Here is a 21,057-nt window from a genome sequence, read left to right as displayed (position 1 = left end):
AGTGCACTGGAGTGTCAGTCCAGATTTGTGTGTTCAGTTCCTGGAGTGGCACTTGAATCCTTAATTTTCTGTTTCGGAGGAGAGTGTGCTATCCACTGAGCCAGAACTGACACTAAAGATGCTGTATAAATACAAATTATTGTTGTTGCATTTACACCGGAGAATAAACGTGGAATAGTTGGCTGCTTTGCCAAGCACTTTCATTGTGTTTGCAAGTGTGACCCTGAGCTTATTCAGTTTTCATAAGGGTAAACAAGGCCAGCTGGCCCATCAAGCGTAAAAGTAAAAGCAACAACTGGGATTGGTTAATGGCGTAATTGCATGCACCAAAATACAACATTTGGACATGGTAACAAAGTAAATCTAACATATATCTTTAATTCCAAACTGCACAAACCTTTACATTATTATTCCATCACTAGTCCGAACCCATATCATCATCATCATGTTAGTAACAGTCAAAATAAGATTAAGCAGTGATGCATTCTAGGAACGTATCTGTGGATAGCTAATCGCAAAAAAACCCTTACGATTCACAGCTTGCTTATTTTATTGTTCTTGCCGTTTGACATAATGTCATAGTATACAATTGGTTTTGTTTTTAAAAGCGCACCTGTTTAATTAAATTTAATCATCCATTCCAAGTGCAAAACTGTCTCTGAATTATGATGAAAAGCAAAGCAGAAGTAACAATTCTCAGCCAATCTCTTTAGATTCCCCAGTTCTGAACCACAGACTCTGTACTGACTTGGACCACTCTCAAAGTTATTTGTTCTTTTCAGCTCCCCTTTGTTCTTGTCCTGACTAAATGATTTAGTTACATTCACAGACTGTGACTGCAAAGCATTACTCTCTTTCCCCAATTAGTCTCCACGCACCATCCCCCAGAAACAAGATGTTAATTGAGCATTTAAAAACACATTCAGGGCTTCTTTTATGTTGAATCAGATAATTCTGGCACTTGAAAAATGCACAGAATTCTTGTAATCTGCCAATCTTGGAACCAGTAAATAAAGTATGCAAGCAGAAAGTTTTATTTCAACACTTTCTGCATACAAATTATGTTAGTTTGTAAGTTTTTGCAGGCAAAAAATAGTAAAAGTAACAGTGAACTGGGATTTGTTAAAGGCATAATTGCTTTCACCAAAATGAAATATTTAGACATGGTAACTGTGAAAATAAATCTAATATATATCTTTAATTCCAAACTGCACAGACCTTTACATTAATGTTATTCCATCACTAGTCCTAACCCATAAGTGAAATGATAGCAGTCAAAACAACATATTTAGCAGTGATGCATTCTAGGGAATAAAAACTTAGCGCATATCTTGAAGCACAAGATTCAGGGACAAAAAGCAGCAAATGCTGGAAGTGCACAGCAAGTCAGTGAGCAACTGTGGAGAAAAAAAAGACATATTAACATTGCAGGCAGGGCTCTTCTTCAGAACTGAAAACTGAAAGCCTCTTCCCAATGCTTTCATTGAGCTTGGTCAATGTTCAGACCTGAGGGCTGCAGAGTGACCACGAGAACGCCAGAGCTAGACAAACAAAGGAGAAAGAGAAACACACCAGATACTTCAAGCACAGGAAGGAAGTTTTTCTAAGCGCAGGGAAGAAGCAAATGGATTGAAGGAAAACCCCCGCAACCTGCTTAAAAGAAAAGCAGAAAATTGTAATCTCAATCACTAAGAAAGACGTTCAAGAAATTGAAGAAATGATAAAATGTGCAAAAGAGAATGAGGCCTACCCATGGAAAAAAGACAAGAAAACGAGGGAATTGAAAAAAACCCAGATAGGTCTGTAGCTACGAGTCTGAAATTAAAACAGAAAATGTTGGCAAATCAGAGTGGGCCTGCTCATCCTGAAAAGACAAAATGTTGGCCAACAATCAAGCGCTCAGACTTCCCTGCCACCATTGTGTTCTGACGAAGTGTCTCCACTGCAAATATCAACCCACCTCCTCCCCCCAGACATCGACAGATGCATCTCACATAATAGAAACATAGAAACATAGAAAATAGGTGCAGGAGTAGACCATTCGGCCCTTCTAGCCTGCACCGCCATTCAATGAGTTCATGGCTGAACATGCAACTTCAGTACCCCATTCCTGCTTTCTCACCATACCCCTTGATTCCCCCTAGTAGTAATAGTAGTTACAGCTTCTCCTGTAAAGAAATGGAGGATGTAACGAAGATATTAAGGTCACAGTGTCTTGGGTGTCTGAGAAAGAGATCAGAGAATGAGACAAGGAATTGTAATGGTGAACCAGAGGGAACTCAGACAGAATGGAGGCGCTTGGCAAAACAAAAGACTAATCTGCATTTTTGAAGAGCAAAGCAATCATCGTAAGTGGTCCCTCGAAACGAGGATGACTTGCTTCCACGCCAAAAAAGAATGAGTTCACAGGTGTTTTGAATGAAGGACCCGAACTACATCCTCAAGGGTGGAAGATGCCTGTGCGTGGATTTTTTTTTTTAATGTGTGGTGGCCGTTGCACACCAGCCACCACACGGGCTTGACAGAGCTAGGTCTTGGTCCAGTGGCAAGGATTACCCAAGACGACTGGAGACCAGCTCTGCTGCACGGAGCTAGTGCGCACACATATCGCAGTGTGGGCTGGCCCGTGCTACCCCTGGGCCCCTGACCCCGAACTCTATATTCCTCCACAGTCTCTCGCCGCTCCATCGCCCTGACCTCGCTGCTCCTGCTGTATCTGCCCACGTTCCAATCATCGACCTGGACCTTGATGATGTCACTCTTTGTTGCCGTCGCCTTCCTGCACCAGCTCATGCTGCTGCCTGGAGTGGTACCCCTCCAAGCTGCTCCTGGGCCGCTCACCTCCGCTCCTTTTATGGTCCCGACCTGCCGCTGGCGTTTTCACGCAGGTCGGGGCCTCCACACTGCTCCCGGGCTGCTCACCTCTGCTCCATTTATGGCCCCGACCTGCCGCTGGTGTTCTCACGGTGTAGAGCAAAGCACATCACGAACAGCAAACAATATCCTAGATTAGAGGAAGCAATCACTACGTAAATCACTACTTCACATGGAAAGAATGTTTATGACCCTGTTCAGAAGTGCTAGGGAAATGGCAATTTAAGTTAGGGTGGCAGGAAGAGTGAATAAAGTTCTATCCCGCAACATCAGACCTTAGCTATAGCTTCCATTTTCTTTACATGAGGAGATGCCAGTGATGTAGTGTCGGTCTGTTGGTGTTTGGGAGGAGGGTAAATAGGTTGAGGTTTCGGGTGGAGACAGTTGATTAAAAAACCAGTGTGGTTGGGGGTGTCTGCATCTTTGCTGTTGGCCTTTTTACTAACCTTCAGAATTAATGGCTTACTGTGTTGTGCCATCAGGGGGTACGGTAGCATAGTGGTTATGTTACTAGGCTAGTAATCAGAGGCCTGGACTAATGATCCGGAGACATGAGTTCAAATCCCACCACGGCAGTTGGGGAATTTAAATTCAATTAAATAAATCTGGAATCTCAGTAATGGTGATGACAAAACTATCGGATTGTCGTAAAAACCCATCTGGTTCACGAATGTCCTTTAGGGAAGGAAATCTGCTGTCCTTAATCAGTCGCCTATAATGTGACTCTAGACCCACAGCAATGTGGTTGAATTTTAATTGCCCTCTGAAATGGCCTAGCAAGTCACTCATTGTAGAAGGCGGTTCACCACCACCTCCTCAAGGACAATTAGGGATGGGCAATAAATGTTGGTCTTGCCTGTGTCACCACATCCTGTAAATGGATAAATAAATAAAAAATTCTGCTTTAATTTCAGACTTCCACCTGCCGGCTTTGTTTCTTTTTCCAATTTCCCCCAATTTATCATGTTTTCCTTGTGTGGGTCTCTCAATTCCTTAACTTGAACATGTTTTTGATTCTTCAATGACTAACATCTTCAGTGCTTCTTTCTATTGCCTAACCGGAGACAATATGTTACCTTAACCTACAATCTCTTCTTCTCTTTTAAGCTGAAGTATCTTACTTTTTGTTCTACTTTTCACTTTCCATCCATTGTTTTTGTTCTGCCTTAACCCTGGGCACTTCGAAGTCCTATGGTGACCACGTTCAATCTAAACTTCAAATAATGTTTTTCAGTTTTCACTACTTAAGGCGGCCACTGCCTGAAATGCTGACTTTTTCTCCACAGCTGCTCACTGACCTATGGTGTATGTCCAGCATTTTCTGTTTTTGTTGCAGGTTTCTGACATTTGTAGTTTTTTTTTTTTTATTTTGCAAGGCTGAGGAATCTCGGTTTAGATGATTTGTAGACAGATCATCTCCATCGGCAAAATGTCAACATCAAATTACGGAAGACAAAAATTGACACTGAGCCGAGGAAGGATTTATTGGCGGGGGATGACTAGAAGCTTGGTCAAAGATGTAGGTTTTAAGGAAGGTCTTAAAAGATGAGAAAGAAGTGGAGAGGCAAAGGTTTAGAGGGGGATTTCTGGGAGTGTGGGGCCTAGACAGCTGAAGGCATGGTCAACAAAGGTGGGGTGAAGTGAGTGGGGGCTATGAAAGAGTCACAAATTGGGGAACGCAGAACTCTCGGAGGGTTGTAGGGCTGAAAGATAGAGATAGGGAGAGATGAAGCTATTAAGGGATTAAAACCGAAGCATCAGAATTTTATATTTTAGGCTTTGGGGATGCAAGAGCCAATGTAGATCAGGGCGACAGGGTGGATGGGTGACGGGACTGATACAGCATCACCATTGGCAGGAGGATGGATATCAGAAAAGCTGACAATCAGTTGTAAGATTTTGTAAATAGGAAGTGCAGAAATAACATTAAAGGGCACTCGTTAACTATTTTCACAGAATAATGGGCAAAATGGTGGAATTCAAAATGCACCAAAGAAAATCCCAGAATATCTTTTAATAAAAATGGAATTCTCATTTGGTCACTGTAAAAGAGTGGCACTGATTATATTATGGTATAAACACCCCTATGGTTATATAAACACCCCGATTGTTATAGAGCAGTACATCATCTGACTCACCGTGACTAACACCAGGAAGGAATGTGCTAAAATATATAGATATTAAAAAAGATCTCTGTGGCTTTGCTCACAATGACACACATCAATTTTCATCTTCACAGTGTTTGAAAAGGTGCAGCCTTCCCTCGAGAAGACCTATTTCATGGAGAAAAGAAACCCCAAAGATATAGAAAGGCTGTGATTTGTGTGTCTACGACTAAGTTCTAGGATTGTGGATGCAGGACGAGTCCACTCAGTAAACTCATCACAACTGGGATTTGTGCCCCAGTGAATGCTTTTAATAACTTAAATAGGGGAGATCAAATTGGATAATAGGAGTCATTTTGCTAAGTGCATTTTTTGAGTGGTAGTCGTTGATCAAACAGAATCTGAAACCATTCTGCCAATCAGGGGCAGAGGTATATTTTCAATTTAAAAGTTGCACTTCAAAGCTGTAAACAGCAGTATTTCAAACAATCTCTGAACATCACAGATAGTTTGCCTCTCAAGTTTAATTCCCAAAAGACACAGTAGAGGGATTTGGGGAATTTTTATATTTATGATTTGAGAGCTTATGCTGCAATACTCAAATCCAAATCTGGAGATCCAAGACATATCCAAAATGTGAGCAAAAAGGGTGCTCTTAATCATTCACATTCAAGTACTTGGCTGAGTTTTATTCAATGCACATGGGAAGCAATAAAATCAATGGAATCATTTGCATTCTATTCCTCTACTTTTAGTATGGATACACAAGTAGGCGAGTAGTTATGTATCTTCCCCGCTTCGACTACCCAGAGTAGTTTGAAATTTGGAGTCTCACAGGGACAAACAAAACTTCGGGTTTGGGCTGGGGACATATAGAAGAGTTTCTTTGGATGTTGAAATAGTAACAGATATCTTGCCAAATTATACAGGCTTGGTTCCAAACCCTGGACAGTTTAGAACAGCAGGCGGTGACATTATTGGGATTTAATCTGAAGCCAAGAGGCAGATATATCGAGATCATGGGAGCCCAAGTGTTACATACTGTAACTAGGCATCCTAGTACAGTAATAAAAACAGAAATCAAATATGCTTCGACCTCTGAGTTTTGTTAAGACCTGAGTTTTGTTGAATTGCAGTTTCCACAATCTTATGCAAAGTTTTTTTGTTCCAAATAAATTATATTGGCCTTATCAAAACCTCCTGGAGGATACATCATATCATTTGGAAGAGGTATGAGAGAGGTGGCAGAATGTTCATTTTAATTACACTTAACTTCCATACTAATGAAATATGGAGAGAAGATGAAACGATGTTTTCTCAGAAAAGGAGATGAATGTAATTAATTTTAGGCCAGTGAATATTGAAGCCACACAAATAATTAAAGGGTAAGGAAAACTGAGGGGAATACTTCTTGATCAAAGTATTACCCCTATATATAGATAATACATACTTTTTTTCAGAAGTTTCAGTAGAAACATTAAATTCTTTGCAGCATTGAGACCCCAGAGCAAAGTTTCCCTCCCTGATAGGCTGCTCTGGTTATGTCACTGGAGTATTGAATCCAGCAATAAAACTGATGTTTTAATCAAATGTCAAACATGTGTGTTATAAGTGTTATTTTAATCTATGGAACGAGTTGAGTGCTTTAAACGAGAAGTGATACAACTAGAATTTTCTTCCCCTTCATGTAGTGCGTGCCTTTAGGGACCATTTAAGTGGGCACAGTAATGCATTTTCTTGAAAAAATAAAGACAAATGTAAATTTTCACAGTCCAAGCTTGTCTCTACCTTTCCTATGACTCTATTGCTAAAGTGGACATAAATGTTTACAATAATGAATCATCCATATCTATATTTACAATATATTCACAAATCTGTAAGTTCTAATTGCTGGCATTTGTTTTACAATTTCAACTGTTTTATTGAGGTTTTGGGGCCAGATTTGTTGCGAGAAAGCTTGATACTAGCATGAAAGAGGATACACCTCTAACAAGTAGGAAAAGGTTAATATAACCTGTTGACAAACCTTTATTATTTCAAATTAGAATATTAATAAGAAATGATTTAAGTCATGTAAAGGGTTAGATTTAGTTGACCTTTCCTTTTGGCTCTCAAACCCTACTCATGTCTGCAACATCTGCATAGGTCCTCAACACTGATCCATAATGGACTTTTACTAGCATTATACTCTATTTATTTGAACTCAATTGTAATAGGGCATACAAAGAGCTATAATTGCAACGCAGGACAGCTTAGAGTTTTAAAGCATCAAAGCCACAATGTTCCACGAGTTCTGTTACTCGTGTACTTGACTGTAGCATAAAGAATTTTAAAAGTTTAAAGAATACCATGTCAGCACGGCTATTTAATTTTTCCTGTTAGTTAACTGCCAGCAGGAAAAAACTGCTGGCAAATTTTTTTTAATGCAAATTTCTTCAGCGTTGAAGTAAATTTCAAATGTTGTTTAAAACGCTTTGTTGTTTGCAGTGATTCTTTTTCTTTTTATAAGTACATTTTACTGGCTGCACTAAAGAAATGTATTATAAAAAAGACATTTTTGTCCTGAGGGGACTTGCATATGAAATGCAATGCATTCAGAACCCATTAGGTTGAATGACAAGGACGTTAACTTTTTACAAAAAATAATCAATGTCATAAGCAAGGCAAACTTTTGCTGTATGAAAATCAAAATCATTTGGAGAATTTCTGAAACAGCAGTAGTCCCTTTTGGTTTTGCGTTGTCAATCATAAATGATTTTTCAACAAAATGCACCTTTACAGTAGTTCATATAAATAAATTATTGCAAGAAAGAACTGTCAAATGCAACTGAAAAGCTGATCCTACACAACTGGGCGTTGCAGCCAATGCTTTGAGTGGATAGTTATCAACTGGTAGTGCAGAAGCAAAGGCCTAGAGTTTCCGCTCGATTGCGCTGATTTTATCGTCACAATTCCCCAATAGTGGCATAACCGACGCAAAAGATTGTGAAATTTTAAGCACAAGTTGCATTTAGCGCAGCTGGAGCTCTTGCGATCTTTTGTGCTAGTTTTTTTTAAAATTGTGCTAGATGTCGGCCCCACCCACAAAACTGGCCATGCTTCCAGGGTGAATTAATCATTGTTGGGAGTTTTTGCTAATTGCAGGCCTTTGAGGAGGTTCCAATAATTAAGCTGGATCTTGGGCTCAAGGACACTAATAGGTACGTTTTGAATGAAATTTTCAAAAAAAATTACTAAGGAACTGATAACTGTACCCAATGTAACTAGAAAATAGTTTTGTGTATTCTTTTAAAAAGTCATTTTCATTTATTTTAAATTGGGTTACTCACGTGGTGGATTGACACTGTGATTTAAAATGCCTATTTTTTGTGGACAAACCATTTTCAGCTATATTAATCTAACTTTACCAAGTTAACACTCTCAAATATATCAAGGAATATTTTAAAAGCAAAATTTAAAAAAAATAATTTCAAAAGTTGCCTGATTGGTATATTTTGTGTTTGCCAATATGCAAATGCAGAAATTTAGGAAAATTGTTTTTTTCAAAACAGGCGCAATTTTGGCCGCAAATTGAGCCGTAATTGTCGATTGCACCCAAAGCGGAAACTCTACCATGGTCCGTACAATGAGCACAAAGTAGTATACAGGGGAATGTCTATGGCTGTTCCAAAAGGCATTCGATAAAGTCCTTCATAAGACACTGTTAGCTAAAGTTGAAGCTCATGAAATTAAGGGCAAATTATTGACCTGGTTAGGAGATTGGCTGATCGGCAGGAGACAGAGAGTAGGGATAATGGACAGTACTCTAATTGGCAGGATGTGACTAGTGGCATCGCTCAGGGATCTGTGTTGGGGCACAACTATTCACTGCATGTATTAATGACGGGATGGAGAGCCACATATACAAGTTTTCTGATGACACAATAGGCGGCATTGTAAGCAGTGTCAATAGAAGCATAAAATTACAGAGATATTAATAGATTAAATAGAAAAACTGTGGCAAATTAATTTCAATACAGGAAAGTGTAAGGTCGTCCACTTTGGACCTAAAAAGGATAAATAGTGAAAAGCTAGAAGCAGTGGAGGTGCAGAGAGACTGAGGGATCCATGTACATAGATCATTAAAATGTCATACAGGTACAAAAAATAATCAAAAAGGCCAATGGAGTGCTGGCCTTTATATCTAGAGGACTAGAATACAAAGGGTAGAAGTCATGCTACAGATATACAAAGCCCTGATTAGACCACACCTGGGGTACTGTGTTCAGTTCTGGGTACCATACCTTTCGGAAGATTACATTGGTCTTGGAGGAAGTGCAGTGTAGATTTACTAGAATGATACCCGGACTTCAAGGGTTAAATTACGAGGTGAGATTACACAAACTGTAGTTGAATTCCTTGTAATTTAGAAGTAGGGGTGATTTTATTGAAGTTTTCAAGATATTAAGGGGAACTGATAGGATAGATAGAGAGAAACTATTTCCGCTGGTTGGGGAATCTCGGACTGGGGATATAGCCTAAAAATTAAGAGCCAGGCCTTTCAGGAGTGAAGTTAGAAAACACTTCTACATGCAAAAGGTGGCAGAAGTTTGGAGCTCTCCTCCACAAACAGCAGTTGATGCTAGATCAATTGTTAATTTTCAATCTGAGATTGATAGATTTCTGTTAACCAAAGGTATTATTTAAGGGATATGGGGCAAAGGCAGGTGTATGGAGTTAGGTCACACATCAGCCATGATCGCATTGAATAATGGAACAGGCTCGAGGGTCTAAATGGTCTACTCCTGTTCCTTTGCAGCTAATTGATTATGTGCACAATTAGTGGTATTATTTAGTATTTTAAATTCATTGAAAGGCACAAGATGATGGGAACACTGGATCACAATGTATTCTACAAAAAAAATCTCAGACATCAGAAATGATTTCTGCTTAATAAATTTCCATCAACTTAGATGGGTTCTTTTTTCATTGCTCACGAGCTTCTGTGGAGAGTAATTTCTGTCCATTAACAGTATTATTCAGTATGAACAAATGTATCTAACATGTTAGTAATGCCTCCAACTAATATTAGCAGAGATTAACATTGCCAAAATGGGTGAGATAAAAGAAGCAAGTACAATCCAGCTGTTCAGAGGCCAAGTGGATTTGTTAACATTACAAACTAGAGCATTGTGTAGCCATTATACAGAAAGAGCTCATCTTTAATTAAAATTAAGTTTTTTTTTCATTTTCTTCCCACATACCATGAGCCAGTATATTCAACAAGGGAAGCTTTTGGGATATGAATACCTTTTATGTTGTGCCTATGAACGGCACTTGCCAATGTAACACCTCTGGCATTTGTGTAGCAGTGTAAGAAGAGCATAATTATACTTCCAGAGACGGTAAGGGAAGGAAGATTGGCAGGGTTCTGCACATGTGCACTCAAAACCCTTCAATCGGTATCAGTTTTCTATTGACTGAGAAGCTCTCAAGACTGTGAGCTCTTTTCAAAGCACAGAAAACTGACCAGCAGTGCAAGTAGAAGACCAAATTTTTTTTTAAGTAATTTTACAAAGTCAATAAAACGTTGGCTGCATACCAGCTGCAAGGGTGCAAATCAACAATGCAAGATCATTGCTTGGACGTAGTCCCCTTACATTAATGTGGGTTGGCACTAGCGGCATTACACTAGGTCAACAGTGCAACAAAAGTCTCAGCATAGCACCATCATCAAAACTATAGTGTAACTGTACATTAAGAATGTATCATAATGGCCCAGAAATTCCGATAGAGGTCTTCCCTTGGGCAAACTACTGAAAAAAAGGGGGGGGGGGGGGGAAAGCGCACTTACCTGAAAGTGCTGCGCTCGCTCGAACTTCTGATCCTGAGGCCTTCACTCACTGCGCATTGGAGCACTTGCATGTTGGGACGTCCGTATGCTGGAGCTGGAGTCACATGGCTCTGGGCAGCCAATCAAGGTACTGTATTTTCTCATTCATAATAATGGGAACTCCGTAAGTTGGAATTCCCATTATGATGACTGATAAACCCCCCAAAACACACAAAACACTAAATAAAAAAATAGAAAAATACATTACATATTTAAGATTCATTTAAATTAAAGTTCTTCTAAAAAATATTTTCCCGACTTTTTAAAAAAGTTTTTAAAATGATGCCTCAAGATAAACTTACCGTAGTGGAGAGAGTTGTTAACAATAAAATGTGTTTTCATATGTGTTTATTTAATTTAATTTTAATGTTTATGTATGTTTTTAAACACTTGTGTCTGTAAAAATAGGCTATACGCCTGCTTTTTCAGGCGCAAGATTTTTAAGGACATTTTCTGGGCAAGATATGCGTACATATCGCAAATCTTGCCCTGCAAGTGTCCTCGCTCCCGATATGCGCGAGATCTGAAGCCAGAAACTTGACAGATTGGAAAAGCCGGTTTTCTGATGCCTTCCTGGGTCCGTAAAAGCTTCGTACGGATCCGGGACATCGGAACTTCAAGCTCAATAACTCTCTTCAGTCAGTCAAATCGACTTCTCTCCACTTCAAGAGTAAAGGAGGCAGTAATCTTCAATTCATAATGCTAATAAATTTAAATTTTACCGATCATTTTTGTTAAACTTCTTTGTTTTTGGTTTACAGCTGTGGTCTATTGCAATCTAGTGCATGGAAACTAAACTAAACTTGCTCCTCCCCTCTCCCTTCCCATTTTCTCCAGAAGCTGGTGAATAATGTAGGACATGGCTTCATTGGCACTAACAGCTCACTGGTACCTTCCTTAATCTATATTAATGACTCGGATGAATGGACCGAGTGTAATGTAGCCAAGTTTGCTGATGATACAAAGATGGGTGGGAAAACAAATCTACAGAGGGATATAGACAGGCTGAGTGGGCAAAAATCTGGCAGATGGAGTATAATGTGGGAACATGTGAGGTTATCCACTTTGACAGAAAAAATAGAAAAGCAAATTACAATTTAAATGGAGAAAAATTGCAAAGTGTTGCAGTACAGAGGGACCTGGAGGTCCTTGTGCAAAATTAGTATGCATTACAGCAAGTAATCAGGAAGGCGAATGGAATGTTGGCCTTTATTGCAAGGGGGATATGGAGTATAAAAGCAGAGGAGTCCTGCTATAACTGTACAGGGTATTGGTAAGGCCACACCTAGAGTACTACGTACAGTTTTGGTCTCCATATTTAAGGGAGGATATATCTGCATTGGAGGCAGTTCAGAGAAGTTTCACTCGGTTGATTCCGTAGATGAGGGGGTTGACTTATGAAGATAGGTTGAGTAGGTTCGGCCTATACACACTGGAGTTCAGAAGAATGAGCGGTGATCTTATTGAAACATATAAGATAATGAAGGGGCCCGACAAGGTGGATGGAGAAAGGATATTTCCACTCATAAGGGAAACTAAAACTAGGGGGCATAGTCTCAGAATAAGGGGCCGCCCATTTAAAACTGAGATGAGGAGGAATTTCTTCTCAGAGGGTTGTAAATCTATGGAATTTTCTGCCCCAGAGAGCTGTAGAGGCTGGGTCTTTGAATATATTTAAGGCAGAGATAGACAGATTTTTGAGCGATAAGGGAGTAAAAGGGTTATGGGGAGCGGGCAGGGAAGTGGAACTGAGTGCATGATCTTACTGAATGGCGGAGTAGGCTCGATGGGCCAAATGGCCTACTCCTGTTCTTATTTCTTATGTTCTTGGTAGCGATTCTTCATGGGCCACCTAGATAATGAGTGATGTGAGCTACCTGAAGTTGTGCGTGAGGAATCACAACTAATGCTTAGAAATGTGAACTTTCAAGCCAGGCTGGGAAAAGGGTGGGTGGGGGTGGGGAAGGCAAGTTACTGTAATGTGAGTAGGAGATACCGAGAACATTTGTAGCGCCCCTACAGCTGTGTTGGGCTGTCGTAGACTGTATGGCTTAGTACCACAATATGTGGTGCACTCATCCACAGAGTACTAAACTGGGTTTCTTCAAAATAAATACCAAGAGACAATCCACACAATCACTTCATCATAAAACATAATGCCTCAATTAAAATGTGATGGCTTCCTGGCATTTTTTATTGCCTAAATTGAACAATTCAACTGTAAGTAATATAGAAGCCATGGAAGTACATCGAATATGAAAATGTGGAATTCCTATAAACCTGAATCAACTGAGGCCGATTTTTGTTTGTCGATGTAAAACCAGGGGACACAGCAGAATTAGTGGCTGACCACTTGAAGCAGAGTGTACCCAGTCGATCATAATGTGGGCAAATTGCAGGCACAAATAGTGCCGAGGTTTGGCAGGTCGCTCAACTTTTAAAACAAGGTTGGTTTGTCAGCATGCAAGATTGTTGGAGGGATGATGGATAGTCTGCCCAAGAACTTTCAGCACATTTGGCTGGTGTGGAGAATTCTCAAATCTCCACAAGTTAAGGTTCTGATGCACGTTAATCAAATTCTGCAGCCCACTATCCAGCACATGATTATACCAGGATCATCTACAACAGAGCTGCTCATGACAGAGTCTACAACGCCAGTAATTGTTCCTCAGGAATAGATAGATTTATGTTTCTCACGGATTCAATCATACTGCTTATTGGCCTTTTCTCTTTTAATTATGTACAGAAGAATTCAATTAAAATGCAACTTTTTGAAGAAATTATACTATGTATTGTTTTCAGCCCAGCTCATTAAGTACTTTATTACAACAATTGTATTGAATAATCTTTCACAGTCACTGCAGTAGAATGTTATCAGTAATCAATAGAACCAACAAGCATGGAAATACTGCTTTCTCAATACCATGTCAATACAGAATGTTAAAGTCTTGCGCAGTGTCATTTTCATACTTTGAATCAGCTTTGCATTTTGCTGAACATTAACATGTTTTGCAACATCTACAAATATTTGCAAGATTCTAATTGTGAATAGGTTAAATAATTATGAAAATAAAGTGCACAATTAAATTAGTCAGAGATTCAAATTAATCACTGTTCTTCATGGGGACCATGGGATAATGCTATCTTTTATCGCTGGGCAAAAAACAAGTGACAGTGAATCCGCGACCAGTTTTATCTCACCTGATTTTCTTATCCATCATGCAAATGAGGACCATGGTGATTAATAATACTTATGTTTATAGTATTTTATTACATGTAAACATCAAAAAGTACTTTGCACAATAAATTACTTTTGAAGTGGAACGACCGTATAAAAAAAGTAGGCTCTATATGCAAGACTGGCTTTGAATCTTTGCGGAGAACTACATTTTTTCTTTTTCCAGTTTGCCTGTACCAATCCTCTTTAGTTCTATTCAAAAAAGACAAGGCCTCCATTCAAGATAATAAAATTAATGTTTTCTAGTCATATATATTCAGTTTCACACATATATTAAAAAGGTATGAATTAAATTCCAGCTTTGAAGTGGTGCAAAATGCTTTCCCTGTTTGTTGTACTCACCAGGAACATGGACCTGAAATTTTTGAGATCAGTGAAGAAGTCATCTATGCTGACAACTTTGGGATCAAAGACAAAGTATTCCCCCAGTCCTTTGTACAACTTCATCATATTTCCGTGCATGTTGGAAAGTTTTTCATACTGTTCTCTTGCGTGCTTGGCAAAGCTGTGAAATCTGGTTAAGGAATTTATTACTAAATACATATAACTGATCATACTAAACTAAAAAGACAACTATCGTTGATCATCATCTTCTCATGAATCATGCTATTTTGACAATATCCAAAGGAACAAAAATAGTTCGCCCAATTTGATCTTTTCGATCAGCAGAAATGAAGAGTGATTTCCTATTAAAAATAAATCACGGTTTCTTCTTTTATTTCAGTCATAGCAGCAGTGACTCTATAACTTTTACCAGCCATGTTTCTTCCGGTTGCTGTGAACTCTGGGTTATTTGTGCTCATCTCATTTTTTAAATAATATATTTTTTTTATTAACCAATGTTGGGAAACCCAACATGAGTTAGAGAAAGGAAGATTAGAAAAGGGGTGCAGCGCAGATTCACCAGAATGATACCAGGTTAAAAGATTGAATTAACATGGCTTGTATTCCCTTGATTATAGAAGAGGGAGTATGAAAAAAAATTGGCAAAAAACCCCACAAAAGGCAATTAAAAAATTTCTGCAAGCATAATCAGATACATGTCGGGCCACTGAGACTCGAAAAAACAAGAATGGGACATTGACAGAAACACTGAACAAGCACTGAGGAAGAGGATATTGAAATTGTAGAAGCACCAGTGGTGGGTGTAGAATAAATAGTGGAGGTTTTATTCAGAGATAACCCGAAAGAGGATACTCAAATGTAAAGATAGTTAGAAAGCTGAGGTTTCACCTGCAGGGCAGATTCTGATTATAATAATGAGTTTCTTGAATGAACAAGTTGGCTTGCTAATATTCTGACAATGAATATGATCCCAAAAATATTTTTTTCAAGTTCATCTTTGTGGAGTTTTTGCTGGTTATGAGGTTAACTACCTTAAATTATAGTCGCTATGTTGCCTTCACCAATTCACGTGCAGTGTGGCCACTGCGTAACGATATCCTCGTGAGAAGGTATCATGAATGTTTATTTTAAGAGAGGGGTAATGAATGGCAGGGTCACTTGAGACACAGATTTTTTTCTTGCAATAAATCAACAGTTTGTACTGCACTACCCCGAATTGCTTCCAGCATAAAATCTACTCAACTATGTAGCGTTCTTTTGCAACAGGCCCGATTCCGGCTGAGCAACATTACATCTCAGGAATGTCTCAAAGCACTTCATATACAATAAATTACTTTGAAACACAGATACTGTTGTTTTGCAGGCATTTTGTGCACAGCAAAGTCTCACAAACAATGAAGAGATGGATGGATTAATTTTTTTTATTTTGGTGATGCTGGTTGAGGAAGGAATGCTAGCTTGGACACCAGGAAAAATTCTTGATCTTCAACGCATGAACATCTGAACCGATTGAAATAGGCTGACAAAGCTGTAAATTAATGTCTTATCTAAAAGATAGCACCTCTGACATTCCAACTCTCCATCACTGCTGCACTAGAGTGTCAGGCTAAATGACACAAGTCCTGAAGTGAATCTTGAACCTACAACTTTCTGACTCGGAGGTGAATGATACCAATTGAGTCAAGCTGAAACATCAGTGAGGTTAAACAGTGGTAAAGCAGAGATTGGTGCAGGACCCTAAATGTTTTTTTAATTCATTCTCGAAATGCAGGTGTGCTCGAAAGGCCAGCATTTATTGTCCATCCCAATTGCCCATGAGAAAGTGATGGTAAGCTTTCTTCTTGAACCGCTGCAGCCCATATGGCACAGGTGCTCCCACAATGCTGTTAAGTAGAGAGTTTCAGAATTTTTACACAACAATGATGACGGAACAGTAATATATATTCAAGGCGGGATGATGTGACTTGGAGGGGAACCGAGAGGTGATGATGTTCTCATGCATCTGCTGTCTGTCCTTCAAGACATTGGAGGTTGCAGCTTTGGAAGTGCCATCAAAAATTCCAACATCAATTCATCGCTATCTACATCCCTCACGCCTGCATGAATAATAACCTCTCCCACCTAGTTCCCTTCAACATAAACAGGGATGGGGTCGGAGAGAGATGATTTGGTAATTAATTAATTTTAAATTGAAGACATACACCTCACATCGATCATCTAATCCATGTAAACTGGCTCTTACAACCTGAAATATTTTAGTCATTCTGAATGCATAATTGCAAATAAGGTTCCACAGGAGCAAATACCACTTTGTTACCTCATTTATCTGCGTGTGCATTGTCTCCACATTTTTTCATGAACATAGTATCAGCTGTAGCTCAGTGGGTAGTAGCACGCTCCTCTGAGTCAGAAGGTTGTTGGTTCAGAAATCTATGCTGATACTCCAGTGCAATATTGAGGCAGCACTGCACTGTCGGAGGTGCCATCTTACGAATGAGACAATAAACCGAGGCCCGGTTTGCTCTCTCAAGTGGACGTAAAATATCCGATGGCACTATTTCGAAGAAGAGCAGTGCAGTTAATCCCTGGTGTGCTAGCGAATATTTATCCCTCAATTAACATTACAAAACCGATTATCTGGTCATTGTCACATTGCTGTTGTGGGAGCTTGCTTGTGCACAAATTAGCTGCTGAGGGAGCTCCTCCGCTCCAAACAACTCCCACCAGATCTCGTCAACTTTCCCCCCCACAACCTCCCGCCCTTGTGCTATCTAAAACTCCCCTAAGCAAATAGACCCTAATAGGGGGTCTAAGCAAGTAAACCCAAACCCTTACCCGAGTCCCAACCCTGGGAGTCCCACGAGTTCAGGCCATTCGGGCCTACCGTAGACTTCCCACCACATCACCCATCGAAGTTCCCCGGCGACCCCCAGCAACTGACGTCCCCCGGCCAACCTCCGGCACCCTCCGGTGACCTTCTACAACCTCAACGAGTCCCACGAGTTCAGGCCATCCGGGCCTACCGCAGGCTTCCCACCACCTCACCCATTGACGACCCCCGGCAACCTGTGGAGGTGGCACCCTCGACCTGGCTATCGGGCCTCCAACGCCCCCTCCAGTGACGATCGGAACACTGCCAGCGGCGGCGGATGGGCCTCTCCTCCACGACAGAGTCTGGGCCTCCTCGGCGACGGCTGGACCTCCCGTGGCGACAGACGACCTCCTCCTCAATGACGACCGGGTCCCCTTCTCCCGCGTCGGTGACTGGCTTCCCCTCCTCCTTCAGCAACAACTGGAGCTCTCCTTCCCCACCGGCGACCTGGCCTCTTCTCCTCCTCCAACATGTGGTGTGTTCCATGGCTGTGACCTCCCTTGCCCTCCCACTCTGAACCCCGGTGAGCCACTGACCCTCCCAATGCCTGTCCCCAACCAGCCCTCGGATCATCTACCACCAAGGGCGCTACCCAGCGCCGGGCCTGCGGTCAACATCTCACCTCAGGCAACTAGGCCCATATAGCAGGGTCTGGTCTCCAGTCGTCTTGGACCCCCTTGCCACTGGATCAAGACCTCGCTCAGCTAAGCCCGGGTGGTGGCCGGTGTGCAACGACCACTCCCCATTAAAAGAACTCACGCACAGGCATCTTCCACTCCATAAACATGAAGTTCAGGACTCTCATGGACAACCCAAACAGCGACAGGCTGGAATGCCGTACCGCCATAGTTGCCCGGGAACTTAAAACGCTTTGATGTCGACATCACTGCCCCAAGCGAGACCCAGCGGGCAGGGGACGGCCAGCTCAAGGAACAAGGTGGAGGTTACATCTTCTTCTGGAAAGGGAAACCAGAAGAATGCCGCCTCCACGGAGTCGGCTTCGCCATCAAAAATAAGCTGGTTGACCGCCTCAGAGACTCCCACTGCGGGGCTAACGAACGCCTCATGACTCTTCGACTCATCCTATCCTGGAACCAGTGTGCCACAGTCATCAGTGCGTACGCCCTGACACTCAATGCAACTGATGAGGCCAAAGAGGGTTTTTACGCCAACCTCGAAAAATCCCTGTCCTGCAGCCCCGCGGGCGACAAACTGATCTTCCTCGATGACTTCAACGCCAGGGTTGGCAAGCACTCAGTCCTCTGGGGGGGCGTGACTGGCAGAGAGGGGGTAGGGAAAGCCAACTCCAGTGGTTCCCTACTCCTGACAAAATGTCTAGAGCACAAATTTGTCATCACCAACACCTTGTTCCACCAGAGGACAAATACAAGGCATCGTGGCAACACCCTCGTTCCAAGCACTGGCACCTGCTTGACTATGTCATCGTCCGAGCCAGGGATCGCAAGGATGTGCACATCACCCGCGCCATGACAGGAGCCAACGACTGCTGGACGGACCACCGCCTAATCCAATCCATCATCGACATCAACATAGCCCCAAAGCGGAGGGGGCAGCAGAAGCAGTGCCGCAAAAAAGTCAATGCCGGAGCACTTGAGAACCAAGCTAAGAGAGTCCTATACAGCCAGCGCCTCACAGCTAACCTGGCGTGTCTTGACAACCCCAAGACGCAGAATGCCCACAGCGTCTTGGTCTGCCCTCCAGGCCTCCATAACCAGTGCCTGCAAAGAGACACTCGGTTATTCAACCAGGAAACACCAGGACTGGTTTGATGAGAATGATCAGGAGATCCAAGAGCTAATAGATCGCAAGCAAAAGGCATTTCCGAGCCTTAAACAACCAAATGCGGGAGCAGCAAAACAGCATTACAGACGGCTCAAAACTGAGGTCCAACAAAAAACCCTGGACCTAAAGAACAGGTGGTGGATGAAGAAAGCACAGGAGATACAGCAGCTGGCTGACAACCATGATGCGTGAGGATTCTTCATCGCAGTCAAGGCCGCCTACGGACCAAACACGCAAGGCCCCAACCCCACTGCTGGCCAAGAACGGGGAAACACTCATCAAGAACACCGAGGCAGTCAGGGCCCGCTGGAAGGAGCACTTCAAACATCTCCTCAATCAAGACTCTGCCTTTGATTCGAGTGTTCTCGACTCCATCCCGCAGCATGCTACCTGTCACCACCTCAGTGAGACCCCAACTCTGCACGAGGAAGAAAAAGCCGTAAGATAACCCAAAAACAACAAGGCTATGGATGCGGACGGAATCCCTGCTGAGGCATTGAAGTATGGCGGAGAAACACTGCTGGTGTGAATACACAACCTCATCTCTCTCATCTGGAGGGAGGAGAGTATGCTGGGGGATCTCAGAGATGCAGTAATCGTGACCATCTTTAAAAAAGGTGACAAGTCTTACTGCGGCAACTACAGAATCTCCCTGCTATCAGCCACTGGGAAAGTCGTCGCTAGAGTCCTCCTCAACCGTCTTCTACCCGTGGCTGAGGAGCTCCTCCCGGAGTCACAGTGCGGATTTCGTCCTCTACAGGGCACAATGGACATGATTTTTGCAGCGCGACAGCTACAGGAAAAATGCAGGGAGCAGCGCCAGCCCTTATACATGGTCTTCTTCGACCTTTCAAAGGCCTTTGACACTGTCAACCGTGAGGGTCTATGGAGTGTCCTCCTCCATTTCGGATGCCCCCAAAAGTTTGTCACCATCCTCCCTCTGCTCCACAACGACATGCAGGCCGTGATCCTTACCAACAGATCCATCACAGACCCAATCCATGTCCGGACTGGGGTCAAACAGGGCTGCATCATTGCCCCAACCCTCTTCTTAATCTTTCTTGCCGCCATGCTTCACCTCACAATCAACAAACTGGAACTAAACTACAGAACCAGTGGGAACTTGTTCAACCTGCGCGGTCTCCAGGCCAGATCCAAGACCGCCCCAGCCTCTGTCGTCGAGCTACATTACGCGGACGACACCTGCGTCTGTGCACATAGAGGCTGCACTCCAGGATATAGTCGACATATTTACTGAGGTGTACGAAAGCATGGGCTTTACGCTAAACATCCGTAAGACAAAGGTCCTCCACCAGCCTGTCCTCACCGAACAGCACTGCCCCCCAGTCATCAAGATCCACGACGCGGCCCTGGTCACCATGGACCACTTCCCATATCTCGGAAGTCTCCTATCAACAAGAGCAGGCATCGATGATGAGATCCAACACCGCCTCCAGTGCGCCAGTGCAGCCTTCGGTCGCCTGAGGAAAAGAATGTTTGAAGATCAGGCCCTCCAAACTGCCACCAAGCTCATGGTCTACAGGGCTGTAGCAATACCTGCCCTCCTGTTCAGAGACATGGACCATGTACAGTAGACAGCTCAAGTTTCTGGAGAAATATCACTAACAGTGTCTCCGCAAGATCCTACAAATCCCCTGGGAGGACAGGCGCACCAACATCAGCGCCCTCATTCAGGCTAACATCCCCAGCAACGAAGCACTGACCACACTTGATCAGCTCCACTGGGCAGGCCACACAGACCACATGCCAGACACGAGACGCCCAAAGCAAGTGTTCTACTAGGAGCTCCTTTATGGCAAACGAGCCAAAGGTGGGCAGCGGAAACGCTGCAAGGACACCCTCAAAGCCTCCCTGATAAAGTGCAACATCCCCACTGATACCTGGGAATCCCTGGCCCAAGACCGCCCTAAGTGGAGGAAGTGCATCC

General features: G+C 42.4%; 1 protein-coding gene across 1 annotated transcript in view; it reads right to left on the bottom strand.

The window, feature by feature from the left end:
- LOC139266142 (protein diaphanous homolog 2) overlaps positions 1–21,057 on the bottom strand; it is a 403,303-nt gene that overhangs the window by 179,617 nt on the left and 202,629 nt on the right. The window contains exon 8 of the mRNA XM_070883986.1: positions 14,432–14,597. Coding sequence (XP_070740087.1) covers positions 14,432–14,597 — 166 coding nt within the window. The remainder of the gene's footprint in view (positions 1–14,431; positions 14,598–21,057) is intronic.

This window comes from Pristiophorus japonicus, chromosome 6, assembly GCF_044704955.1.
Source record: "Pristiophorus japonicus isolate sPriJap1 chromosome 6, sPriJap1.hap1, whole genome shotgun sequence".
Classification (NCBI taxonomy): Eukaryota; Metazoa; Chordata; class Chondrichthyes; family Pristiophoridae; genus Pristiophorus; species Pristiophorus japonicus.
Note: the sequence above shows the minus strand (reverse complement) of the source record. Positions and strands in the feature narration are given on the sequence as shown.